At 55.0% G+C, this 26902-nt stretch overlaps 2 protein-coding genes across 9 annotated transcripts in view; one reads left to right on the top strand and one right to left on the bottom strand.

Moving 5' to 3' along the window:
* Positions 1-14701: 14701 nt before the first annotated feature.
* ISLR (immunoglobulin superfamily containing leucine rich repeat) lies at positions 14702-17818 on the top strand. 2 transcript variants are annotated; one of them, XM_027067761.2, is made up of 2 exons: positions 14702-15018; positions 15821-17818. In XM_027067761.2, exon 2 carries the CDS (start codon positions 15829-15831, stop codon positions 17113-17115), a length of 1287 nt encoding a protein of 428 aa, XP_026923562.1. In that variant the 5' UTR covers positions 14702-15018; positions 15821-15828; the 3' UTR covers positions 17116-17818. The 2 variants fall into 2 exon arrangements, with proteins under 2 accessions (XP_026923562.1, XP_026923563.1); XM_027067762.2 differs by lacking the exon at positions 14702-15018 and adding an exon at positions 15477-15619.
* Positions 17819-20271: 2453 nt separating this feature from the next.
* Positions 20272-26902, bottom strand: part of STRA6 (signaling receptor and transporter of retinol STRA6) — a 30077-nt gene continuing 23446 nt past the window's right edge. For all 7 annotated transcript variants that reach the window (XM_053223737.1, XM_053223734.1, XM_053223733.1 and 4 more), the window contains 7 exons: positions 25640-25715; positions 24501-24634; positions 23256-23373; positions 23071-23172; positions 22210-22373; positions 21802-21951; positions 20272-21187 (listed from right to left, as the gene is read on the bottom strand). In XM_053223737.1, the coding sequence (XP_053079712.1) occupies positions 21039-21187; positions 21802-21951; positions 22210-22373; positions 23071-23172; positions 23256-23373; positions 24501-24634; positions 25640-25715 (893 nt within the window). In that variant the 3' untranslated portion in view covers positions 20272-21038. The remainder of the gene's footprint in view (positions 21188-21801; positions 21952-22209; positions 22374-23070; positions 23173-23255; positions 23374-24500; positions 24635-25639; positions 25716-26902) is intronic.

Below are 26902 nucleotides of genomic sequence, written 5' to 3'. Positions count from 1 at the left end.
GCGCCTGGGTGGCTCAGTCGATTGGGCGTCTGACTTCAGCTCAGGTCATGATCTCACGGTTTGTGAGTTCGGGCCCTGTGTCGGGCTCTGTGCTGACAGCTCAGAGCCTGGAGCCTGCTTCAGATTCTGTCTCCTTCTCCCTCTGCCCCTCCCCACTTGTGCTCTGTCTCTCTGTCTCTCAAAAATAAATAAATGTAAAAAAAATAAAATAAAATGAGGGCCATGTTAGACACGATAGCTTCTACGAAGGATTTATGAATGCAGAGGACCCGATTGACACACAGTGGGTCTACCAAGCCTGGCAGCACAAGAGAATGGGCCTTTCTGGAGAGGTGGAAATTAATTCCTACAGGTCTAAAAAGCTGCGATTACCTAAGTAAAATCTTAAGTATTCCACACTCAAACACTTTGCTTGAGAGGATATTTAGCATGACGTCATCGCATTGAACTGACTCTAGCAGCATGTGAAATGAGGGCTTGAGAAAAGCAGAGTTAATTTTACATTTGTCTCTGTCTGCATTTACCACGACATGAAAGAAAAGGATATTCTAAAAGCTGCAGGCAATTCAGAGAAGTATTATCAAACAAGGAAGCCAAAAGAGTAAAAATATCCACCTGCAGCATAGGACAGAAGGAAACACGTCATCGCCATTTTTATTAAATATAGATAATCTCTGTTCAGTTGATAATACTATGTTTACATTTTCCTCTTTACAAGCCTTACATGTGTGTATCTTAAGAATTCAGGGCACCTGGGCGGCTCAGTCGGTTAAGCGTCCGACTTTGGCTCAGGTCATGATCTTGCAGTTTATGGGTTCGAGTCCCGTGTGGGGCTCTGTGCTGACGGCTCGGAGCCCGGAGCCTGCTTCAGATTCTGTGTCTCCCTCGCTCTCTGCCCCTCCCCCACTCACAATCTGTCTCCCTCTCTCTCAAAAATAAATAAACATTAAAAAAAAAAGAATAGGGGCGCCTGGGTGGCTCAGTCGGTTAAGCGTACGACTTCAGCTCAGGTCACGATCTCGCGGTCCGTGAGTTCGAGCCCCGCGTCGGGCTCTGGCCTGATGGCTCAGAGCCTGGAGCCTGCTTCTGATTCTGTGTCTCCCTCTCTCTCTGCCCCTGCCCCGTTCATGCTCTGTCTCTCTCCGTCTCAAAAATAAATAAAACGTTAAAAAAAATTTTTTTAAATAAAAAAAAAAAGAATATACATTATAAGGGGTTCCCTGAGTGGCTCAGTCGGTTTAGCATCCAACTTTGGCTCAGGTCACGATCTCACAGTTCGTGGGTTCGAGCACCATGTTGGGCTTTGCGTTAACAGTCTTCTCTGCCTGCTTCGGATTTTCTGTCTCCCTCTCTCTCTCTACCCCTCCCCCACTTGCATTCTCTCTCTTTCTCAAAAATAAATAAACATTTAAAAGTTAAAAAAAAGAATATACATTATTGTCTACAAAATGTAAAAATCTGGGCACCTGGGTGGATTCTCTCTCTCTGTCTCCCTCTGCCCCTCTCCCCCACTTGTGCTCTTTCTCTCTCTAAAAAAAAAAAAAAAAGCAAAAGGAAATATCCAATAGAATTTAAAAAATTTAAATAAGTTACAGTATTGGGGGATCTAAAGAGTATATAAAAATAATATATTTCTCTCATACATATATTCATTAGTTCTACTATTAAATAGTATTAATTGCCAGTGTTAATTGTTGTTTTGTTTCAATAATAGCATTTATGTAACAAAGTAAACAATACAGAATAAATGTAACTTCAGATAAACACCTATTTTCATATTTGTATGGTATATTTTTATTAAAGTAATAGCACATATGTGTATAATTATTTATTATATATTGTATTGTGGATTTTTGTGGTCTGGCCTGGTGTGGCTGTGTCTTGGATTGTCTTTCTAAAAGTTGTTCATCCTGGGGGCGCCTGGGTGGCTCAGTCAGTTGAGCGTCTGACTTCCGCTCAGGTCATGATCCCACGGTTCGTGGGTTCGAGCCCCGAGTCGGAGTCTGTGCTGACAGCTCAGAGCCTGGAGCCTATTTCAGATTCTGTGTCTCCCCGTCTCTCTGCCCCTCCCTTGCTCACGCTCTGTCTCTGTCTCTGTCTCAAAAATAAATAAACACTAAAAAAAATTTTTAAAGTTGTTCATCCTGTGTTTGTCACTCAGCATAACGCTTCTGAGAGCTGTCCATGTTGTATCAATAGATCTACTCTTTTTATTACTAAGGAGTATAGTTAATGGGATGGAAGTCCCACTGTTGTTTTTTTTTTAGTTTTTAAAAAGTGTTTTATTTATTTTTGAGAGAGAGAGAGAGAGAGAGAGAGTGCAAGCCGGGGAGGGACAGAGAGAGAGAGGGAGACATAGGCTCCAGGCTCTCAGCTGTCAGCACAGAGCCCAACACGGGGTTCGAACTCATAAACTTGGAGATCATGACCTGAGCCGAAGTCAGATGTAAACCGACTGAGCCACCCAAGCGCCCCTTCCATTGTTGTTATTTTTAATCCATTCACTAACCGATGGACATTCTTGCTGTGTTCAGCTTTCGGCGATTATGTGCATGTAGGGATTTGTATGAACGTATGTTTTTATTTTTCTTGAGTAACTACCTGGGCGTGGAATATGATATGCTTTATGATAAATGTATGTTTCACATCATGAGAAACTCCCAAATTGTTTCCCAAGGTTGCGGTGCCATTTTGCATTCCCCCACCAGCAATGCATGAGTTACTCTACATCCTAGATAGCATTTGATAATTGGAGTCCAATTTTTTTCCCCTTTTTCGGCCATTCTAGCAGATGCTTGGTGATATTTTGTTATTTACAAATTTCACAGCAGCTATCTTGATGGACATTCACAACTGTCTCAAATGGAACTGAGACAAAAAGAAAACAGAAAGAAAGAAAATTCCTCCGGTGAAACCGGAGAGTGGAACAGGTGTGGCGAGGGTCCTGGGAATGTGTGACACTGAGCATATTCTGGGTAAAGAATCTGTTTTTGGCTGAGCTAGTGTAGGGGTAGGGGGATCACCCAGACTCTCCCCTCCTCCGGAAGCTCACACCAGAGCCCTGAAAGTTCTCAAGAGGAAAGGAGGAATGGAAGAGGGGAGGGGAGACGCTTGCTCAAAAGTTCATTCTCAGAGGGTGGCATCCATGTGAGCTCCATGATTGTCTGCTGTCAATCTTGTCCCCTGCTCTGTCCCCAGAACCTGGCTCGCTGCCTGCTTGTGACCGGAGCCCAAGAGAGCCGAATGAATGAAGGAGTGTTGCTACACTGCAAGCGTTGCCCGTTGGTGGACGTGACCATGGAGCAGTGACTACTTTCCGCCAGCTGGGAAAGCCCCCTCTGCTCACCCTAGACCCAATTTGTGGCCCATCTGGTCACTTCCTCATACCTCTCACAGCTGTCTACCCCACTCCTCCTCGCATCTGCACTGGCTCCCCAGTGCCCACAGGAGAAAAGCCAGTGGGCAGTCTGGCCCTGCTCGCTTCCTACATCCTAGCTCTTACTGGCCCTCTGCAGGGCTTGGGATTTTGGTCAGACTCCACCTTTATGTCTTCTGTCCTGCCTTTTTTCTGCTGACGCCACATCCTATGCAGCCTGTGAGGCCCCTCAATGGAATGGAAGAACTAAGGCTTGACAATCAGACATAGGTTTGAACTCCAGTCCCCTTGTCTCCTAACCAAGGGGACACTGACAGATTCCTTAACCTGAGCCTCAGTGTTCCATCCTCCAGAATGGGTGATAAAAATATCTACCTTTTATGTGGTTGGAAGGAGATGGGAGTGTATAAAGGGCCTGGCACAGATATTTAAAGAATGGCAGATAATATTTTGGGTAATTTCTGCCTCTAGTAAGAAAGAAAAAGAGGCTAAAAATAGGGATAATTAATTTTTTTCCCCTAATCCCCTCTCAGCCAAAACACTGGGGGATACTTTCCTAAAAAACATCACCTGGAAGAAATAGGGCTTCGTGTGTGGCTGCTGATACCTTTGAGAAAAGTGTCCTCACCCTGGCATTTGGGGTCCCCTCACCCAGCCTAATAGCTTCTGTACCCCTGAAGCTGGTCAATCAAGCTGCTCCCCTCTACCCCCTTCCTACCCGCTGCCCAGCCTTCCTCCTTGGGAGAGAGATGAGATAAAAGGCCCAGTACATGATGGGAAGAACAGGGAGACCAGTCAGTGAAGGAGAACTCTCGTTCTCCACCAAGGGCAACTGGGGTCATCTTATGTGGGAGCCTTATAAAGGAGGAAGACAAAGAAACCAACAGAATGTGGTCCTGATTAGGTGCTCCCTGAGGGCAGTCACTGAGCCAGGAACGGCCAGAGGGGGGACCAGAAAAGACAAATGTTGGTTGGAGTTCTGTCAGGAAGGGGACCCTCAAAACTTCTCTAAAGCAATGGGCCTCCTTGGAGCAGAAGTTCCCCAGCACTGATAGTAGGAATATTATGATCGTGTGCTAGGGAGGAAGGAGCATGATGCTTCAAATGGGCTCTTTGATGAGATGCCCTAGCAAGCCCAGCCTCGTTCTGGGTCCTGCAACTGAGAAGTCTTTGGGATTTCCAAAGGCTTTCAGCTGCTCGAAAAGCACAAATAAACAGAAGATGCTCATACATCAACACAGCAAGCAATTAAGGAAAGTAGGGGCTATAAACACCAGACAATGTCAGTATAAGAAGATGTGTACAAAGCTGGGTCGTTTTTAGTATTTGGTGAAGGAATATTATTCTTTTGACAACAATAATAAAGAAAGCAATTAGAAACTCCAAGAAAATACAAAGCTGTACAAAAAGCCATGCCTGCAAAAGAAACATGACATGCCTTTGAGCAAGGCTTCGATGGAGCATGAGAAAATTGAATACATTTGACCTTGACGTGTTCTTAGTCACCCTTCCAAGTAGCCTGGGCATTGTGACATTGGATCAGAAAAACAGGAAATGTAATTCTTAGGTACATACGCCTTGGCTCCATACTCATACAGGCAGGAGAATGTAATATTGGTTTATTGCCTTTTTTTTTTACTTTTAAAATCTATATATGGACAAAACGCAACTGTCATAACCATGACTTCAAAACAGTACTTAAACATTATCATCTTCTGAAGAATTTTGTTAATGCTGGTTTATTTCTGAGAAAGAGAGAGAGAGAGGGAGAGAGAGAGCAAGGGAAGGGCAGAGAGAGAGGGAGAGAGAGGATGTGAAGCGGACTCTGTGCTGACAGCAGAGAGCCCGACGCGGGGCTGGAACTCACGAGCTGTGAGATCATGACCTGAGCCCAAGTCGGACGCTTAACTGACTGAGCCACCCCGGTGCCCCAACATTATCATCTTTTAAGATATAAAGGCAAGATTTACAGACAGGCTGAGAGGTAGAAGAGTTGGGGGAGAGGAAAAATGGGAACGGTACATGTCTCATGTTATACAGTGAGTGGGAAGTCATTAGATAGCATCTCCACTCTAGGGATCAGTAAGTAAGGGGCATTTAAAGCACAAATGTAACCAACAGAAGAACCGAGAACGTTTTAACTACCAAAAACCAGAAGGAGGAAGGGAGGGAAGAATAGAAACACGTTAAGTGAGCTAAAATCTTATTTTGTAGAAGGGTGTATTAGTTTCCTGGGTGTGCCATAGCAAAGTACCAAAATCTGGGTGACTTAACAGAAACTAATTCCTCTCTAAAGACCCTTTTTCCGAATAAGGTCACATTCTGAGGTAGTGGGCTTTAGGACTTCAGCATATTTTTTTGAAGGGAATGCAATTCAACCCATAGCAGGGGGTGAGTAGATACTGTCTAAAGTTTCCACTAAGACATGGTAGTCTATGCATATAATTGAGACTTATTCAGGTCAAATCACTTTACTCCAGGTGAGGGGGGGGGGTCCCTTCCCGGAGCCCCGAGTTAAAATTTTTTTTTTGTAACTTTTTTTTAATTTTTGAGACAGAGAGAGTCAGAGCATGAACAGGGGAGGGGCAGAGAGAGAGGGTGACACAGAATCTGAAACGGGCTCCAGGCTCTGAGCTGTCAGCACAGAGCCCGACGCGGGGCTCGAACTCACGGACCGTGAGATCATGACCTGAGCCAAAGTCGGATGCTTAACCGACCGAGCCACCCAGGCGCCCCTCGGAGCCCCGAGTTTAGAGGGCTCTGCTCTGACCTTCCCTTTGGCCTAGAGTTGCCAGATTTAGTAGAATTTCAGATAAACAATGAATAAGGGTTTGTTGTTATTGTTTATTTTGTTTATTTGTTTGTTTTTAGCATGAATATATCCCATGTAATAGTTGAGATATACTAAAATGTATGGTTCTTTCTCTGAAATTCAAATTTAACGGGTGTCCTGTATTTCATCTGGCAATCCTACCCTGACCATGCCTTTCCAAGGGGACCTTTCTACTTAGAGCCTATATCCTTACTCTGGAGCAAGCTTTGAGGCTCTGGGACCATGGAATTCTCTGCCTAAATGAAATGGCCTGAGCCTGCTTCCAGGGCCTCTGAAAACGTTTTACCCTGACCACTCTTCCCGAGGGAGGACTGTACCAAGATGTGTGCTCCCCTCGGTCTGAGTCAGTTTGAGGGAGGTTGGGGATGTGGACAGAGCTTGGGGTGTCTCCCTACTTACGCACAGGCCCCCCGCACAGTGTGGGACAGAATGGGGTGGGGTGGGGTGGGGAGAGAAATAGGACAGCTGTGGGTGGGGGGCTGGGGACTGGGGGCTGCCTGTCTGTTTCTGGCAGGGGCCTCTGAGGAGTCCAAGAACTCTAAATTTGAACTTGGCCTTCAAGTGGTTATGAAGCACATTTGTCAAGATAGAGAATGAAACATATTACACAGTTTGTAGGATTTATAACTTTTAAATATTTGGACGTATGGGATGTGTGCCTCCAAATGTCCTTTACCCCAGGCTCTGCAAATGTTCTGGGCAGGTCTGATGTGTGTAACCGCAGCGGTACTAAAAACAGAAACCATCCCAAACTGTTGCCCCTGGGGAGTGGACGGCACAGGGGGCGGGGGGGGGGGGGGGAGGGACAGAGGGGGAATTTGATTTCCTGTGTTAACGTTTGCATTCTTTACTTTGTTTTGAAAATTAGTCAAGTTTCCAACCCTTCTCTCAAGTCTTCCTGACCCCACCTCTCTCTCACCTCCCTTCTAGGAACTTCTGGAACCCTCACGGGCTGTGCAGCTTTCTGTCCGGCCCGGACTGCTCTCCCAGAGGCCTCTGCAGCTGAAGTCACCTCCCCAGGCAGACTGGCCGCCCGTCTCCTCTTCTTGTGTCCCCCGAGAGGGGGCCTCGGGCTGAGGTCCGCACGGCCTGTCGCCTGCCTTCCCCGTGGTCAGCAGCCATGGCTGAACAAGCCCCTCAGGACTGAGAGAAGCTCGGGGACCTGCGGGCTGGTCCTTTCCGGTTGGTGGCATGCAGCGGGGTTGCGTGGAAACCGCGCCACAGCCTGACCTGTGGATGAAAAGCAGGGACCACATGACTCTGCCATCAGCGAAATGCTCAGCCCTGCTCCTGGCTGTCCCCGGCCTCTCCGATCCCCATTCTCTTCATGTGTCGGTCTCTGCTTGCTCCTCTCTCTCTCCACCCCGCCTCCCTGCTTCTCCTTTCGTCTCTCCGCATCCCTCTCTAGCCCTCTGCCCACTGCCTCATTTCCACGCCATGGCCACAGGGGTGATTGTCACCCTCCCATTCACACCTCAGACCCTGCTTCACTGACGGGTTACACTACCCTCGCCCCCACCCGCTACACCTGCACCACATCTAGTCCTGGTCTTTCCAGCTAACATGGGCCCTTGGCCCATGCCCCACAGCTAACACGGGGACTGGGATCCTGACCCTGTAACTCTGGTCCCAGTCTAGAAAGAACCTTAATTCAAACACCCTCACTCCTACCTCTCGCCTTTGGGAGGGGCTGGGGTGGAAAACTGGAATCTGCTACACGCCCTGGGTTGTGGCCAGGGCCTGGATTCCTGGAAACTGTGGGATCGGCCTGGGGGAAGAACAAAAATAAGTCCCATGAAATATGCCCCGGTTAGTGCTGCTGCTAAAAATGGCCCTGCAGACTAAGGGGAAGTTCAGGAGAGGGCAGCAAGGTTGGTGCCAGGGAGGAATCAGAAATCCTGGCTGGTGAGGGGCCACTGAGAGGGAGGGCATAGCCACGTAGAAGGGAGGGGCTGGTGAGTCCCTGGGCAGCTAGGAGGGCCGGGGGCAGAGGCTTCCCGGTGGAAACCCAGAGGCCACTTTTTCATCCATTCGTTCAACAAGGATTTACTGAGCACCTGCTCAGAGCCAAGTGCCCACCCGTATGGAGCTCACGTTTGGATTGGAAAGATGGATGAAATGGATGAGACATACACTCACAGATGGCAGGGGTGGGTCTTGGGAAGAGGGACAACTAAACTGTGTGTGGACACCGAGAGGGGCAAAGCCTTTTCATTTTTATTTATTTTTATTTTTATTAAAAAAAATTTGTTTTAATGTTTACTTATTCTTGGGACAGAGACAGAGCGTGAACAGGGGAGGCGCAGAGAGAGAGGGAGACACAGAATCCGAAGCAGGCTCCAGGCTCTGAGCTGTCAGCACAGAGCCGGACGCCGGGCTCGAACCCACGAACTGTGAGATCATGACCTGAGCCGAAGTTGGACGCTTAACGGACTGAGCCACCCCAGGCGCCCCACAAATCCTTTTTACATAGGCTGGGCTGGGAAGGCCCTTCTAGGGAGCAGGCATTTGAACAAAGTGTCCAAAGACAAGAGGGAGCGGGCCCCGCAAATCCAAGGGGGACAGACTCCAGTTTGAGAAAAGAGCAACAGGGGTGGCCCCGAGGTGGGAGCAGCTGAAGTGTGGACCGGATTCGGTGAGCCGAGCTCGGCTGGAGATGAGGCCAGAGGTAGAGTCAGAGGCACATCCTGGTTTCCAAGGTGGGAGGGATTGAGACCCTCACGTCTGAGTTATGGGAAGGGTGTATGGAGAGGAAGGTGGAGAGCGGGCGGGGGAGGCATGGGAGGGAGGCACCCGCTGTAGATCAGCCCGGGGCCAGGCCACCTCTGCCCAGGCTGGGACTCTTGGCTGCAGCTGATTTGGGGGGGAAAAGATGGGGCCCGCCCTGCCGCCGCACGCACAGCCTCAGGGGCACGCAGTGAGCTTATGAACACACGGCCACATGGGTCCACACGTGTGCACGCACCCACCATCACATACGCAGACCCAGCAAGGCTCACACGCACACAGCAGAACTGACTGCGCATGAACACACACATACGTGCAGACTCCTCACGTAGACGTAAATGCAGACGTTCATTAGAACGGCAGGGCTGAGGGACCCTAAGCCCTTTCCTCCATCTCCCACGCAAGACAGAGGAACTGAGACCCAGGAAAGGGAGGGACTGTCTCAAATCCCATAATCTGATGGTGTGGGCGGATCTCAGTCGCCCCTGCACAACGTTCCTTCTGTAACGGCACCTTCTCAAGGGCCCAGGCTGGCCTCTCCCTCCCAGGAAACCCCCAGGAAACTTCAACCAGTCCCCCCATGAGCTGCTGAGCTTCCTCCCAATGATCCCGATGAGCCGTGGAGGGAAGGCAGGGTGGGACTGAGACCCCCCACTGTCTCCTCCCTCATGGAGCCCGCTTCAGGGCCCATCGGACCCTCTTTCTCCGTCGCTCTTTCTGGATCTTGAATCCTGTCTCTACCTCGGATCCAGCCCTGGCTGTCAGTGAGCACCTGCTTTCTCTCACTCCCGTGTCTGTCTCAGTTCCTTCCCAGTCCTTTCTCTGCCGCGCTCTGTCCCTTTCACTCTATTTTCTTTCTCTCTCTCTCTCTGGGATCTTTTTTGGCCTTCCAGGAAAAGCTGACGTGGCCGCGCCAGCAGCCCCCTGGTCAGCAGGAGTGAGGCCCCTTTGGGGTGCAGGAGTCACAAGCTGAGCAGCCACAGCTGGGGAGGGGTAGCAGCTCCGTGGAAGGGGGTGCGGAGGAAAGGGAAGAGAAATTCTGGCCTCTGCCAAGGGCAGGGGGTGCAGAACAGGGAGCAGGAAGGAAAACCTCTGTGGGAAGAAGCGGGCACGTCCCCTGCCCCGGTGACCAGCATGCCTGGGACTGTCAGGATTTTAGCACCAAAAGTCTGGCATCTTGGAACACCCCCTCGGTCCTCGGCAAACTGGAACAGTTGGTCATTCTATGATGAACTACTGAGGCCCACAGGAGCCAAGGCTGGGGTAGGCAGGAAGGGCTCCCAAACCTGGCCCCTCTTCGCCCCCTCCCCACTCCGCAATTCTTCCTTCCACTGCGGTGGGGCTCTTGAGGATCAAGGGATGGTGGAGGGGTTTGAGGACCTGAGAAGGGCTCTCCAGTCCTGGGGACTGAGCCCAGCTCAGAGGAGGCCAGGACTGGGAAGATGGTGGCCCAGGCTGCCGACAGGGAGCTCCTGGGCTACGAGGAGGTAGGAGGGCCAACCTCAGGCTCGCCTCCCGCCTGATCCCATTATCTCTTGTGGGATGGGCTGTTGGGGAGGAATTTTCAGCCTATGATAGCTACGAAGAGATTAAAGGGGGCTGCCTAGGAGGTAATAAGCCCCCATCCTTGGAGGTATGTGAATAGCTGGGGGCTGTGTGCGACCCTCCCGCAGGTATACAGGGGTGGTCAAGTACCTTGGAGGCTCAGATGGTTTGGATTGGGGCCCACTTGGCCATGGTAGCCCTGTCTTCTCATCCTTCCTGGAGGAAACGGGGCACGGCTGCACCCTCAGGCAGGGGTGGGTTCTGGACAGTGGGCAAGAGTCGTCAGTGACCAATGCAGGTAGAGTCAGTTCTGCCCAGATAGGCGAGTCCCTGTTACTTTTTCTGCCCTCAGCCCCCGATGGCTCCTCCACAGTGAGGTTCTGAGGGCCAACTAGTGTTCAGCTGTCATCAAGGTCTTCGAGGGTGGGCAACGGGGGTGCAAGGGCTCCCCTCCTTCAGGAAGGCTAGTAACGTACTCAACCACCTGACAAGAGTGAGGCTCTCCCACGTTGTGTGAAATGTTCCTCAGATGTCCTATCCAAAGGCCCCTTTGGGGACGTGTAACCTTGGGCACGTCCCTGTCCCTGTCTGGACCCTGAGTGCCTATCTGTAAAATGAGGAGGTAGAGGAGGTGGCCTCTATGTTATTTTCATCTCTGGCATTTGATGACCACCCAGTTGGCCCATTCATCGAGTCAAGGAATATTTATTGAACATCTTTTCTGTGCCAGAAATTAACAGCAACTGGGGAGATGAGATGTCTGCCTTCAGTGCACTTCCTCTCTAGTGGAGGGATCTCACATTAAACACATAGGAATACATTTCTGCCAAGTGAATTACCTGAGGAAACCGCAAATAGGAAAGACAGAGTCCAAACAAGCTAGCAAACAAGGAGACAGGCAGTGCAGACAGAAGGAAGCCTAAACAGAAAAGAGAGATAGGTATCATCATCTTCACAGAAATAACCTACAGTATCCATGAAACAAGAACTGGGTACGACATATATTAAAGAGAACAGTCAGCAAATTAAAAGGAATCTTTGAAATGTAAAGCTTACAAATCAAACACTCCATTAGAAGGGCAGAATGGTAACATAGACGAGACTTCCTAGAGACAGCGACGGGAAGATACAGAAGTGAGACAAAGGAGGGGAAAGATGAGGACGTTAGGGGTTCCTCCACGAAGCACAACATCTGGTTGATTAGGGTTTCAGAAGGAGAGAACAGAGAAAATGGAGGTCAGGAAATCATAAAGGGGTAAATCAAAAACTTTTCCAGGGCTGAAGAACATGAATTTCTGATTTGGAAGGGCAGGCCCTCAGCAAGGCGCAGCATAGCGAATCATCAACTCCAAGCTTCCAGAAAGACAAATCCCAGGCGGCACACACACAATTGATGCCAACACAGTGGTGGAGCCCCCCACACCAGCCCTATAAGCAACAACAGAGCAACGGCTTTCAAGGGAGGGCCCCTGTAAAGTTCTGGGGAAGAGATCTCCATCTGGAGTTCTCTACCCAGCTAGACTATCACTCAGAGTGACAAAGAGTCTTCAGACAGGCAGGTCCCACAACACCTCTCCTACAAACCTTTTCCAGAAGGTACTGGAGGGTGGGTTCCGCCAAAGTGAGAGTGTAAACTGAGAAGGGGAAGATGTGGGATCCAGAAAGCAAGAGGCCCAAGCCCAGAGAGCTGAGCAATGGACCCCTGAGCAAGGGAGGTGGGCCATCTCTGTGTGACTGTAGCACAGCCAGGGTCCAAATAAACCGAACTGGAAGTGGCTCAGTTGGTTAAGTGTCCGACTCTTGGTTTCGGCTCAAGTCATGATCTCACGGTTTATGGGTTCGAGACCGGTGTCAGGCTGTGTGCTGAGAGCGCCAGAGCCTGCTTGGGATTCTGTCTCTCTCCCCTTCTCCTTGCCCCTCCCCCACTTGCTCTTGCACTCTCTCTCTCTCTCTCTCTCTCTCAAAATAAATAAATAAACTTAAAAAAAACGAATTGGAGCAGGTCAGAAGGCTCAGGGAGAGATTTCTCCAAGATAAAATGGATAGAGTACATTATGGGTTTATTTACGTTGAAAGGAGATTCACCCAGCTGGGGGAGAGTGGGGAATTGAATTAGTGAGAAGCACTAAAAAACCCAAAACAACAAGCCCCCCTTCCCCACACCTAGATGAAGACAACTCCAGGGAAAACAAGCGTCATCGAGAAAGATGACGGTAAGAACTCCGAAGAAAGGCCAGGGAGGTCTATGAGGACAATTAAGGGGGGAGCCTGTTTTAGCTTCGGTGGTCTCCGAAGAGCTGCTCTGATGAGGTGATGTTTAATGGAAGCCTGAAATGCCAGGTTCCAGCCACAGCAGGAGGGTCTGAGGGCTGGGGGGGGGGGGGGGGGAATCTTCGCACTCTGGGCCTGTGTGCTTTGGAACGGGGAGCCGGGGGGAGAGTGTGGGCTCCTGAGAGCGCCTCAGAGGCAGCCCCCTGGCGTGGGTGAGGCGGTGTAGGCGGGTACAGCAGCACAGCGACGCCCCCTCCCCCAGGAAACCCTCTGTGACTGGCACTGAGGTCGCTGAGTCTCCCCTCTGGTTACCTGAACTCCCGATGTATGTGCTTCCAGCCTCCAGTGGGCCTACCGAATTCAGGACTTTCCTCCCAATTCCCCAACACAGCAACGACGACGCCAGACAAGGCTTCGCCTGCAGTGGGTCGGAACTCGGACTGCGAGAATATTCTCAGTATCAGACTGAGGGGCTTTGCAGGGGGCACGCGGTACTTGCAGCCCCGCTTGCTGACAGGGGGATGGCGAGGCGGTGAGCTGGGATGGAGGGCTCCCCGGGGATGCTTTCATCCAAAGAGGATACCTGTTTGTCCTTGGCCCTGCCAGGAGGGTCAGGAGAGTGCTGAGCAGAATTCAGCCAGGTATATGGACCGGAGGAAAAGGAAGGCTGGGGCAGAGGGCTGAGGGGATATGAGTAGGCTTGTGCTGTGGAGGGCAAAAGTATCCAGTGCACAAAGTGTTTTCGAGGGGGTTCTCTCATCTTTTGGTTGCTCTTCTGGCTCTCTTGTTTGGGGCCTCTTTCTCTTCCCCATTCTGACTCCTCCGGGCCCTCCTGTTTGGGGGGAAAAGCTCAGATATACCCTCACCCTGGAGGCATATGTCCTTCCCACACAGTTAGTGCTGGGAGAGCGGGGCCCAGAGAGCAGTGCAGCCTCCACAGACAGACAGCTCCAGTGGTGGGATTTCAAGCAGTGTGGGAGGACACAGAGAATATTCCGGAAGGAGCGAGACCCTTAGCCTCACCTCTGCCTGCCGGGTGGGCAGTCCTGGGTGATGGAACTATCTGTGTGAACCTGGGTCTCTCAGAATCCCAGTCAGGGAAACTGAAGTCCAACTGATTCGTGTCCAAGACTCTCTGCTACGGGGTTCGGAGCCTTGTCATACCTCTGCCCGCCTCCCTGATCTCTCCCCTCCCGGCCAAGTGGGGAGCCAGGTCTGGCGCCTTGGCGCCTGGGGACCTCCCTGGACCACATGTGCTTAGAGCAGCCTAGCCTCAGAGCCAGCAGGCAGGCCTGACACAGACGAGGAAGATGTGTTTTCTCACAAAACCAGGACTAACATTTTGGCTTCTCGCTGGGGTGTTGGAGTCTGGTGGGGTTTTCATACACTTGGGCCTTCTCTGCTTTTCATTGAAACACAGCATCACCCACACAGACACATGGACACAAAGACACACACTTCTACACACACACACACACACACCCTCCCAAATACACACACTCGCTTGTATACACCAGACAAACACAGAGACGACACAAAACGATGCAGTCTCACACCTACACGAACACACGCTCAAACATTCCCAAACACACACATTGACACACAGTCCCACACCCACATCCACACAAACACACATACACACTCATCCACGCCTAGAAATGTCGCACGCATGTGCACACACAATCACTCATACGGCCCCAGCTTGGAGAAGACCCCCCCCCCCCCCCCGCATCTTTCCTCTTGTTTGAAGCGAGGTTAGAAGTTTCCCACCTTCCGGGAGACTCAATTCTCACTCTTCGCTCCATAAAAATCCTCCTAGCCCCATCTTTTATTGGGTGCTGTCCAGCTAGTGCTGTGTCTTTAAGGAAGTTGAAGCTGCTAAAAGTGAGTGAGAGAGAGGGAAAAAAAGAAAAAAAAATTTGGCATCTCTTCCCCCTCGAGTTTCTGGTGTCACTTATGAAACACGGGTCCTTGTTGCTGCAGAGAAGCAGTTGTTTTGCTAGAAGGAGGGAGTGTCCGGGCTGTCTGGGCTCCCTTCCTGCAGCCTGCTCTCAGCGAGGCCCCAGGCACCCTGTCTGGGGAAGGGCGGGCACGGGCGAGCGGTTCGAAGGTGGGGCAGGAACCAGGGTGCCCCTTCCTCCAGCCTCCGCATCCTCCCTGCACGCCCGGTGGCCCCGCAGCCTGCCCTGGGCCAACTCTGTCCTTTGTTGGTCTTTGGTCCCATCTTAGAAGTGGATCCGCTTGGCTAAGAAAGAGTAGTTTGAAGGTAAGCCAGCGGGAAAGGGGGAGGCCTGCCGGGCACAGAGGCTCGACTGCCTGGCACTTTCCCGTTGGTTCGGGGTGCTTGGGACAATCCCTTATTTGGATGTGTCCAGGGGGCGTCTGCCCCTCTAGCAACCGCATCCCCGGAAATCCCGGCAGCATTTGGGTTGAACCACTGGCCTCCCCCAGGCCAGCTGAGAGGTCCTGGCGGGGGTTTATTTAGGCAGCTGCCTGGCGTAGTCTGAAAGGAACAGGCCACGGGTGTGATTCTGTAGAAAGGGTTTGGTGTCTGCTGTGGTCATAGCCTGTAGGAGCGGGAGGGGGGCGGATGGGGTGGATGGGGGCGGTGTGCACTGCACAAGGGGCCTTGTCTGGGCCGGGGCAAAGTATACCTATGGGGGGCTCCGGTGGGAGGGACTGTGGCCAGGATGTGGGAGGGCAGGAGGGAGGTTCCGTGGAGCGCTGGGGGAGGGGGCGGCTGAAAACGGATTTCAAGTCATAAAATCAGCTCGGAGCTGGCCGAGGCAGGGAGAGCTCTCTGCTTGGAGGAGGAGCTGGGGTCCTCTTCCGTCCCGTCTTCGCCCCTTCTGGCTGCGTGACCTCGGGCAAGTCCTGGCCCTTCTTTGGGCCTCAGTTTCCCCTTCTGTAGAATGGGCAGGGGGGCTAGGTGGTGTTGGGTCTTAGCCGGATTCTGTGGGGGCAGGGCCTTGTGAGGGGGAAGAGCTCTGTCTGGCTGGGGTCCCGAGAGGGACGAGTGCCTTGCACGGGCCCTTGGGGTCACCTTGGTGGCGTGTCCCTCTCTGCAGGAGGTAGGATGCAGGAGCTGCGTTTGCTCTGCTGGGCGGTCCTCCTGGGCCTAGCGCAGGCCTGTCCTGAGCCCTGCGACTGCGGCGAGAAGTACGGCTTCCAGATTGCCGACTGCGCCTACCGCGACCTGGAGGCCGTGCCACCCGGCTTCCCTGCCAACGTGACCACGCTGAGCCTGTCGGCCAACCGGCTGCCAAGCTTGCCAGAGGGCGCCTTCCGGGAGGTGCCCCTGCTGCAGTCGCTGTGGCTGGCGCACAACGAGATCCGTGTGGTGGCCGCCGGTGCCCTCGCCCCTCTGGGCCAACTCAGGAGCCTGGACCTCAGCCACAACCTCATCTCCGACTTTGCCTGGAGCGACCTGCACAACCTCAGTGCCCTCCAGCTGCTCAAGATGGACAGCAACGAGCTGACCTTCATCCCCCGGGACGCCTTCCGCAGCCTTCGTGCCCTGCGCTCGCTGCAGCTCAACCACAACCGCCTGCACGCGCTGGCCGAAGGCACCTTCGCGCCCCTCACCGCTCTGTCCCACCTGCAGATCAACGATAACCCCTTCGACTGCACCTGCGGCATCGTGTGGTTCAAGACGTGGGCCCTGACCACGGCCGTGTCCATCCCGGAGCAAGACAACATCACCTGCACTTCGCCCCACGTGCTCAAGGGCACGCCGCTGAACCGCCTGCTGCCGCTGCCTTGCTCGGCGCCCTCGGTGCAGCTTACCTACCAGCCCAGCCAGGATGGTGCCGAGCTGCGGCCGGGCTTCGTGCTGGCCCTCCACTGCGACGTGGAGGGGCAACCGGCCCCCCAGCTCCACTGGCACATCCAGACGCCCGGTGGCACCGTGGAGATCACCAGCCCCAACGTGGGTGTCGACGGGCATGCCCTGCCCGGGGCCCCGGCCGCTGGCGGCCGGCCTCGCTTCCAGGCCTTTGCCAACGGCAGCCTGCTCATCCCAGACTTCGGCAAGCCGGAGGAGGGCACCTACAGCTGCCTGGCCACCAACGAGCTAGGCAGTGCGGAGAGCTCAGTAAACGTGGCACTGGCCACACCGGGCGAGGGTGGGGAGGATGCGCTGGGGCGCAGGTTCCACGGCAAAGCGGCTGAGGGTAAGGGCTGCTACACGGTTGACAACGAGGTACAGCCCTCAGGGCCAGAGGACAACGTCGTCATCATCTACCTCAGCCGCGCGGGGGGCCCTGAGGCTGCAGCAGTGGGAGGAGGGGCCCCTGGGAAGCAGCCCCCCGGCCTGTTCCTACTAGGCCAGAGCCTCCTCCTTCTCTTCCTCACTTCCTTCTAGCCTTCCCCGGTCCCCACCCCCCCTCCCTCCCCTGACTCTGTGGATGTCCCTTATAATAAGCAACACCTGGGTCTGAGGGTGGCAACTCCCAAGGCCGGTGTGGGGGACTTCACATCTTCCTACCTCCCTTCTCACCTCCTCTGGAACCCTCACCACCCCCGACTTCTAAACTTGCTCAAAGCTAGTGACTAGACCAGAATTTGATCCCATACTCACCGTGTGCGGTGCTGATTGCTGCTAACCACATGGCCCGTGCTCCCCCATCAGGGCAGCTCGCTAACAGGGCGATGTCCTAACCCCCCGGGGGAAGCCCTACCAATGGAATTGCAGGCACTGGGTCCGACCAGCTGGCAAAGGCTGGGGGCACAGGGTTGGGGCCGGGGGCTTGGCAGGGAAGTGACCTGAAGCAGACAGGGAATAGGGTCTCGGGCGGTGGCTGGCATAGCTTTGGGCTCTTGGTGACCCGTTTGAGTTCCCTCTGCCTCCTGGCATTCCCTGATGATCTGGGGGCTCGGGAGTCTGTGCCCTGATCTCAGACAGGATCGGAGGATCCGGGATGGCCTTCATCTCCTCCCACCCTGTGCCCCTCCACCCCGGACACCTATCCTGCCTTTCTCTCCAAGTATGCATCTGTAGCCTGCCCCTCCAAAGAGGCTAGCCATCCCAGGGGGCGGCCGAGAAATAAACAGCATTTCTGATGCTCCCTTGCGTCTGCCTGGCATTTTGTCTGAATCTAGGGTCCTCCCCTGCTGCCCCCATCCCGGTTGGGGACAGGATAGGGAGTCGGAGGGTCAGGACAACCAGCCTGCTTGTCTACGCGTGACGGGGCCTGTGAGGCCCGCACAGACTGTGTAGCAGGTAGCACAAGGGGTTGGGCCGGTGGGCTCAGTGCCGGGCCTCAAGCTGAGCTGAAGGGCAGATGATCCCTGTCCTCAAATGAGCCCACAGGACAAATGGGGGTGTGGGCATGATGAGCATCCCAGAGGCTTCCCTTGGGCCCATGGCCCTGCACAGTGCTTCATGCCAGCAGTGGCCTAAGGAGGCATTGCGGGGGAGGGCAGGGAACGGAAGCACCCGGATTGTGGCCCCCCCCTTCCCAGTCCGATTCCTGGAAGGGATGTTAAGGAATGGAGAGGAAATGGGGACAGACAAGGCAAGATGGGGAAGAAAGAGAAAGGGGGAGATGGGACGCAGGGTAGGGGTGAGAAGGGGGGAGAGGAAAAAACACCCAGAGAGTGAGAACAAGAGAGCATCTTTGAGGGGGGAGCCCAGGAGACTAAGGGTGCTTTCCAGGAAGAGGAAATGGTGTTCCTGGAGGAGAAGTCGGCCCTGGGCGTCTTCCCCACACAGCAGGTGGATCGGCGACTGACCTGGGGGGTGGCGAGGGCCTGGCAGCAGCCTGAGGGTCTCTTAGAGTGGGGAGCATGTAGATGGAATCAGAACCTGGAGACTAATCCCCACATCCGTGCCGAGTCAGCGATGTGTCTCCCTCCCCACCCGTTTCCAGAACGAAGGGGGCTACACATAGGGACACGACCCTGTGGGAGAGGCTCTGCGGCCTCCCAGGTTCTACACTCAGGACTGTTGAGCCCAGCAAAGTGGAGGCAGGGAGGCCGAGGAGTCTGGCCAGCTTCCCTTCCCCCTCCTCCTGGTCCACACGCAGCACCTCCCTGCCCCCCTCAGCAGCTTGCAGCTCCTGCTGAGCTGATGTCACCAGCAGCACATGTCAGGGATGTCTGCACATCTGGTGGGAAGCAGCAGGGTGGAGCCAAGTCCCCCGTGCTGTGCCACTTTGGGTAAATCACTGCCCATCTCTGGGCTTCAGTTTCCTCAGAAAACAAAGGACGAGTAGGATGCTTAAGGGTCCAATGGACTCTGATTATTGAAGGCTTGATATCCTAACTCATCTTGGATCCCTGATGTCTCTGGCTCCCATTCACAGCTGAGCAAGCTTGGCTTTTGGAAATGGGACCTGGGCCTAAGACCTGAGTCAGGGGCAGCTGGGGAACAGCTGTGCTCTGAATGAAACAGTCACTCTCCTGCTTCAAAGTCATCTGTGGCTCCCTGTACCCTCAGAGTGATGCCCAAATTCCCCAGCCAGCCATTCATTGTCCCTCTGCCTGACTCTCTGATGTCACCCTCCCTCCACGTGACTCTCTTGGACCTGCTAATTAATTGTTCCCGTAATAGTCTGTGATGTGTTATCTTCTACATCTTTACATATGCTGTTCCTTTAGTCTGGACACCCTTCCCCTCTTCCTCACTTGGCTAAGTTGGCTCAAGGAAGCCTTCCTGGGTGCCCCACCCCCTGGCCCCCACAAGGATGGGGTCCCTTCCTCTGGCTCACACAGCCCTGGGTGTCCAGTGTGCCAGTCTGATCACACTCTATTGTGACTGTTTCCTTGTTAAGGGAAGAGACCCAGTCTGCCTTCTCATCCCTGTGACGCTGTTGGTCACCAACACTGGGTCAGAAAGACATTTTTCAATGGGCTACAGTGGGATCAGAGCCCGCCCTCTTACCCACCCTCCCCCGCCCCTCTGGGGCAGCCTCAAAGGCGGGTTTGAGCTCCCTGGCCCCACCCCTAGCTTCAAGTGTATTTGAGGCCGTAGTGGAGTGTGGGAATGTGGGCGAGGAGAGAGGTTGTGCAGACATCTCTCAAGGCCCCGCTGACCCGGATCTGTGGAGTGGCCACCTTTCCCCCACCCTCACCAAGCCCACAGTGGACCCTACACCCTCAGTCATCCATCCCCCACCTCCACCAGTCCCCAGCAAGGGAAGGGACCCCCCCCACCTCCGCCCCCCCCCCCCCCCACCTCAGCTGCCCTTCCCAGCTGCACACAGGGTCTACTCCTATTAGGACAGCTCCACCCTGTGCCCCATCCCCCCTCTTCCGCTTCTTTATTCATATTGCTTCCGTCTTCCTGAAATCTCTCTTCCCTAAGTCCTGCCCATTCTCAAGGACCCAGAAGAAGTCCTACCTCCAAAGCCAATGTCCACATAGTTCAGAGGTGGCATCATAGGGTCCCCAGTCCCTCTACCACCCAAAAGGATATGGCTATGGGTTCTCCTCTGCCCCGCACGGAGTACCCAGCCCCACATGTGACCAGGATACCCCGACCCCACCCAAGCCCCATACATGATTTACTGGCAGTACGGGCAGTTTTCCCCCACGTACCCTCCTCCTACGGAGGACTGTTTCTCAGGGACAAGTTTATTACAGGGAGCACACTAACCTCTTTCATAATATCTAAAGGCATACCAATTGCAAAAATATCAGGCTCTCAAGTGTGGCCAGCTCGGTGTGGGGCCTGCTTTGAGCCATTACTTTGCTGCCCAGTAGGAGCCCATGGCTTCCTCCTGGGCTGCCTCGCAGGAAGGCACGAGGCCCCCCCAAGAGGAGAGGGGGAAGCTGGAGGAGAGAGGAAGCCCTGTGTCTGGTTCCGTGGTGGTGAGATCCAAGGCTGAGGTGGGGCTGAGCTGGAACGTGAAGCTGTTCTGGGCTGAACCTCACCAAGGCCAGGCAGGAGAAGACCGCAGTGAGGCTGAGGCTGGTGGCATTGCCAGCATGGGGAGGGGCCTGGATGTGGCCTCCCGGTTCCACTGGCTCCCAGACCAAGAGCCTACACCACCAATTACTTCCTCTGGAGCCCTTGCTGGCTTCCCAAGACGAAGGGTACAGACCAGAGCCCTCGGGAAGCTCCTGGTGTGGGCAGACCTCCATCCAACCACAGCGACCCCTGGCTTCTGGTGCTGGTCGCTGATCCAGGGAACTTGCTGTCAGAGAGGCTGCCCTGGCTGGGGGGGGGGGGGGGGGGGGGACGCTGGGGACACTGGGGAGGGAGTGGGCTGGGAGGAGGGGAGGACCCCAGCACAAACAAGGACACGGTGGCTTCCCGCACCCTCGGGGCTGGGCTCCGTTGACCTAGGCCCCCGACAGGGCCGTCTTCCGGAAGGCCTGCAGGGCCGGGTTGTGCAGCAGGGTGTAGGCCAGGCCCCAGCGGGCCCTGCCTTGGCGGGCCCTGGGCCCTGCTCCTCTGGCCATGGGGTCCTTGGTCTGCAGCAGCTGTATCCCTGAGAGGGAGAGACTTCCTGTGAGTCACTCAGCAAACACCCAGCCAAACCTGAGCAGTCTGAAAGCCTCATGTGCGTTGTTGGGGAGGCTGGTGACCCCGGGTCTCCAGGGGCCCGCTCATAGGGTGGGAGGTTGGGAGAAGTGTGGGCCACAGAGGGGTGTTTGTAAAGGCTCAGGGTGTTGTCCCGCAGGGGGCAGGCAGAAGAGAGAGGGGCCAGCTCTATGGAGGGGACTGGAGGAAGGGCTGGGACAGCCAGCTCGGTACCCACCTCCCTACTGCGAACTTCCCTGGCGGTAAGGAAGGGGAAGACCTCTCATTCTCTGCGTGAGAAGGGTGTGTGTGTGTGTGTGTGTGTGTGTGCACTCTTACGGAACGCGCAGAGGGAGACAGTGTGCGGTGGGATCAAGGAAAAAAATTACCTCGAGAGGCACCAGGAAAATGCTCACTTCCCTCCTCCCACAGGCAGTGGAGGGAGAGAGGAAGTGAGCATTTTCCTGCGGTTCACTCCATTGTACGTCGTACATACGTCCTATGTGTGGCAGGGACGGGGGCATGCCTCGTCCCTCAGAGAAGGTGGGCTCAATTCCCGCCATCCCCAGGGGGAAGGCCCACCTTCTTCTTCCTCCCCGTGTCTGAGGCCATCTTGGGGGCCCCGGAGAGGCTGGGGCCGCTGTGTTCGCAGAAGCAGATCACAGAACGCTGTCGTGGCTGGATGCAACTGGCTGGCCTCGATCTTCAAGAAGCTGCAGTATGTGTGGTAGCCTGCGGTGGGTGGAGGACGGCAGCGCTGGGGGAGGAAGCCCCCCCCTCCACCGCCACCCCTAACACACGTACCGGAAGTGTCCTGAGCAGCCTGCCGGCGCGCCCCCGGCCCCCTGAGCGCACGGCGCCTGCGCTGCCCGTGGGTTCCCCCGCCCACACCTGTCACAGTCCCTCGTGGACTAGCTCGGGGTAGAGCCTCCCTCGCTGCTTGCACAGCCTAAGCAACCCCTGCTCCTGGCCCCTGCCCAGCGGCCCTACCGGGGTCGAGATTGGCGGCTCGAGGTGGCAGCAGGCTGAAGTCCATCTGGCCAAGGTGGACAGCATTGTAGAGGGCAGAGAGGAGCACTCGCCAGGCAGCCACCACGGCGCCCACCAGCACGTTGATGGGGAAGAGAAAGAACGTGACTGCGGAGAGCGCTCGCCTGGGGTGGGGGGAGAGAAAAGGCTGAGGCTGGCCCTCCCCCACCGAGCCCCTTCCTCGGGGTCAGGGTCAGACCTAGGTACTAAGCACAGCCGCTGTTCACTGCCTATCATTTATCGAGTATACCTTCTAAGCACCCTGCCCTGTGCTGGGCCTGCTCTCTTGCCCCCCACCACGCTGGGAGACAGGTGGTGGTACTGAGGCCCAGAGAGACTGGATGGCTTAGCTAAGGCTATCAGTGGCAGAGCTGGGGCTTATGTCCTGGAACTTTCTGTGACCCCAGTGTCCCATCTCCCTCCTCTGGGTCCCTTGTCCACTGACTCCGAGTCTCTCCTGGGGCTGAGGTCCTCCCACAGCCTTTCCATCTAACATGGAAATGTTTCTGTTAACCTGCAAAGAGGAAGACACATGGTTTTGGGGAACACAGAGGGTCCAGGGGAGAGCGGTGCTGATCCCCAAAGCAGGAAAGCCTCATGGAGTATTTTTGGCACTGTGACAGGTGAGCAGAGAGGTATTCTGGAGTCGGCTGGGCCACTGTTCCCTTTCTCTTTGGGAAAGTCAAGCTCTCCTACTCTCCACTGGGCTTCCCGAGAGAGAAGGGAGAGATGGCAGCGGAGGAAGAAGGACACAATAGGAAAGACCCCGAAGAAGAAGAGGCTGAGGTCCTGAGGAGACCACAAGCCCAGGAGCTGCCTCACCGGTTGGTTAGCTCTGGGTGTCCATGGCGAGTCTCTAGGAAGATCCAGTGGGCTGCCATGTTCTGCAGGACCACGGCCAAGACCAAGGTCAGCCAGAAGGGCCTGCAGATGGGGTGGGGAGGATGTCACTGTTAGTGGCCCTCTGGGCGGTGGGCCTAGAGCCCTCAGCTCCTTGCCTCTCTCACCATGAGGACTCCAAGGATCGGAGGAGCAGGAGGTTCCTGCCGTGGAGCACGGGCATGAACACCAGGAAGGCAAGGACCATGATCCCCAAGAAGAAGATGATCTGTTGCACCAGGAGCCCTGCAGGACAGGGAGGTGCAGGGGGACAGACATCAGGCTCTGTGGGACCCCAGCCCACCCTGGCACTCCCAGGAACCCAAGGGCTTAGGAATGGGGCAAACCTGGTTCCAGATCCCTGCTCTGCCGCTGCCTTAGCTGTGCCAACTAGAGCACGTTACTTTACCTCTCTGAACTTCGGGTTCTTCCTCGGTCAAATGAGGTCATGGCCCCTACCTCAGCAGGCTTGCTGGGAGGATCCAATGCTATAATGTCTGTGGCAACTCTTTGAAAACCACAAAGTGCTTTGCAAACGTTATTTCCCCCCAGTTGTCCCCAAGCCCTTGGGGACAAGATTGCATTTTAAATTAGTGTTGCATTCCTATTGGCCAGAGTCCTGGCACACAGTTGATGCCAGAAACTCGTCTATGGAAACAACTAGCTACTTGTTTACACGAGGTCATGTGTCTAAAAGAGCTTGGGAGGTATAAAGTCTACCAAGAGGAGGAATTACAACTTTTGCACTAGTAATTTCTCTTCTCCTTTGTCATTCTTCTCCTCCTCCCCCGGGGAGGTGAGGACCGAAGGAACCAGCAGGCAGGGAAATCAGGCCCTGGCTTTTGCCACTCTGGCCCCAGCCCCCTCCCATTTCAGAGGGCTTTATTCACTGCGCTGCCCGTGGGGAGAATCAGAAACATGCTAGAAATTAACCTAACCTAACCCTCTCAGGGCAGGACCCCCTTTGCAGCCCCAACAATGACCACAGAACCCTGCTTGCATACCCCCAGTGATAGGGATCTCATTATCTCCACAAGGCAGCCCACTGTGGCATAACCCACCCTTATGTAAGCAGGAATGTGCCTCCGTGAACTTCCCACCTTCCAGCCCTGGGTTCACCCTCTGTGGAAACACCTGGTGGCAGTGAGGGGCCATCCTCATGCGAGGGGTATCCTTTCCCCAAGGGCTTCTGCACCTGCCCCTCTCCCTCAACCTGAGTGAGCCTCCTGAAGGCAGAGAAGGCAAGGTGGGTCCCTCTTGTTGATCTCGCCCCAGTTTGCCCCAGCACGGGTAGACACCCAGGGGCAGCCAAGACCTGCTGAGTGCTCTCCCCTCCCCAGCTGGGGCGGGGGAGGGGGCAAGGGGGTGCTCACCAAGGCAGGTAAAAGCAGTCTGGTAGGCACTGAAGCTCATCCAACAGAATATGGCCTGGCGGGAGGGGTGGGGACTCCGGGGCAGGGGGCCCAGGTCCAGGGCAGCCCCTCGGTACAGAGCTTGCAGGTTGACCCTGGTTGGGGGAAGGGGGTGAGGAAAGCAGAGATCTCAGGGAACACACACACTCCCTAAATTCCTCCTCTGGGCCAGTCTCTGGCAGAATTCCCCGTCTCCTTACAACCTATGGCCACAGGCAGGAAAGCCAAGGGCTGTGGGAGCCAGACAGGGCTTCCTGGAGGAGGTGGTATCTGAGTAGAGTCTTAAAGGATGAATGAGTGTAAGTTTTAGTGCAAGGCAGAGATCGAGGGAGATGAGTTCAGGCGGAAGGCTCAACCTGAGCCAAGTCAGAAAGGCGAGGAAACGATTGTAGGAACGGAGAGTGACTCGCAGGAAGCAAGGTTCCAGGCAGGCAGAGGCTTAAGGGCCTTGAACGCCGGCCTAAGTAGGGCCAACCCTGTGGGAAAAGATCCCTGGGTAAAAACCCTGAGGCCTGGCAAATGCACACTCTGCCGTTGCTCCCCTTCCCACCCACGCTGCTCCTAACTAGAACCTTCTTCCCCACTCTGCTCACAGCTCACAGTGTGCGGGCAAGCGAGGCAGTCTGGGATTCAATGGCCCATTACAATCTCTTCAGCGCCCCAGCACCAGCCAGGCCACCTCCACAGCCACGCTGGCATGTGGCAGGTTCACTCCAGTCCCTGTTTCTGACACTGTTCCTCCTGCCTCTGGCCACCCTTCCTCCCCCATCTCTTGCCTCTTCCAACCCCCCGCTTTCCCAGGCTGCCTTCCAGCCCACCCAGGTGGTCCCTTCTCAGAGGGCAAAGTCCACACCCCAGCTTGGGGTCTTCCAGCCCTGTATCACTCCCACCAGACAGGAAGCCCGGGAGGGTGGGCACGGCGAGGCCCCGCCTTCTCCACCCACCACAGGGCAGCTGGGCAGGCGGACACAGTGACCACCTGGGCCTGCAGTGGCTCTCCCCTCTTTCCAGACCCAGGGCTTTCCCCACAGGCCTCCTGGCTCAGGGCTCCTGCACCTCTTCCCCACAGCTGCACTGGGGAGTCAGAGCCTGCCACTGACCTGTGTGTCACCAGTGAGCGGATCAGCATGAGGAAGGTGAGTGAGCACGACAGGACCAAGGCCGAGATGTAGCAAACTGAAGGGGGAGACAGAGAGCAAAGTGGACGGCCTCCCCGGGGCCCCCAAACTGCTGCCGGGGCGGTGCCCAGGTAGGAGTCACCCCTGCCCCCCACCCACGCTCCGCCTTGAGTGGAGACCCCTTGCCACCACCCCCACCCCCTGTTCTCAGATGCAGTGCAAGTCAACATTCTCAGCGGTCTCCTGCCCAGCGACTTGGCGGCCAGGACAGGGAGAGGCCAGCTCTGAGGCTGCAGACCTGGTCTTCACATCTGTCTTGCTGCCTCCATTGCGGCGTGTTGCATTCAGGCTTAGCAGGGATTGGGGGCTGCAAGCCTCCTGCCCTCCATCAACACCCAGCCTCAGTCTGCACCCTCACAACAACCCCACGGAAGGGGTGCTGGGCTGACCAGGGGGCTGAGGCTCAGCGAGAGGGCCTGACCCACCAGTTGCGCTGCTGGGAAGTGATGGCTCGAGACCTGCAATTGTTTCCAAGCAGACCCAGAATCAGCCTGGCGTGCCTGCCCCCTGATCGCATCAGTCACCCTAGGGAAGCGTTCCTGTGTCTTTGTTCCATCCAGAGACTGGGGAGCAGGAGCAAACACACAAGGAGAGGCAGGCACTGGTTCCCTGTAGCCTCAGGTGTCGGAGAGGTGGGTCTCTGCACTGACAGCACAGCACGACCTCCTGGAGCTGTTAAAACCCCTCGTGGCCCCGGCTGCACCCCAAGCCAATGAAATCAGAATTTCTGGGTGTGGGACTTTTGAATACAGCCCGGCTTGAGAGCCGCAGCACTGGGGGCTGCGCAAAGATAGAGCCTTAATGATCCATTTCAATCAGCCATTGACTGAAATCAACCAGGCCACTGACAGGTATTGAGGGCCTGCTAACTTCTTGAAGTTAGGCTGGCGGCGGAATCACCAGGAGGGCTTGTTCAGTCATAGAGGCTGAGCCCCACCCTCAGAGTTTCTGGAGTCTGGCAAGCGGCTTGAGCCTTGGGATTTTAAAAAAAGTTACCAGGTGATTGTCAGGCACAGCCAGGCTTGAGAACAACTGCTACCTAAGAAAGCACTGGGCACATGCAGCTCTGTCCTGCTCCTCTTGCCCTTCAGGAGCCAGCTCAGCACCAACAAGGGGGCGCTCTGGACCACCTTCTGCCAGGTGAGGCGCCTGTCTGTGAGCCTGTGCAGGTGAGTGGATGGGTTA

Source organism: Acinonyx jubatus, chromosome B3 (genome assembly GCF_027475565.1).
Source record: "Acinonyx jubatus isolate Ajub_Pintada_27869175 chromosome B3, VMU_Ajub_asm_v1.0, whole genome shotgun sequence".
Classification (NCBI taxonomy): Eukaryota; Metazoa; Chordata; class Mammalia; order Carnivora; family Felidae; genus Acinonyx; species Acinonyx jubatus.
The sequence above is the reverse complement of the archived record's forward strand: the minus strand, read 5'-3'. Positions and strand labels throughout refer to the sequence as shown.

Excerpts from the sequence above, each read along its gene's own strand:
- ISLR (XM_027067761.2), top strand. The coding sequence starts at position 15,829 with ATGCAGGAGCTGCGTTTGCTCTGCTGGGCGGTCCTCCTGGGCCTAGCG.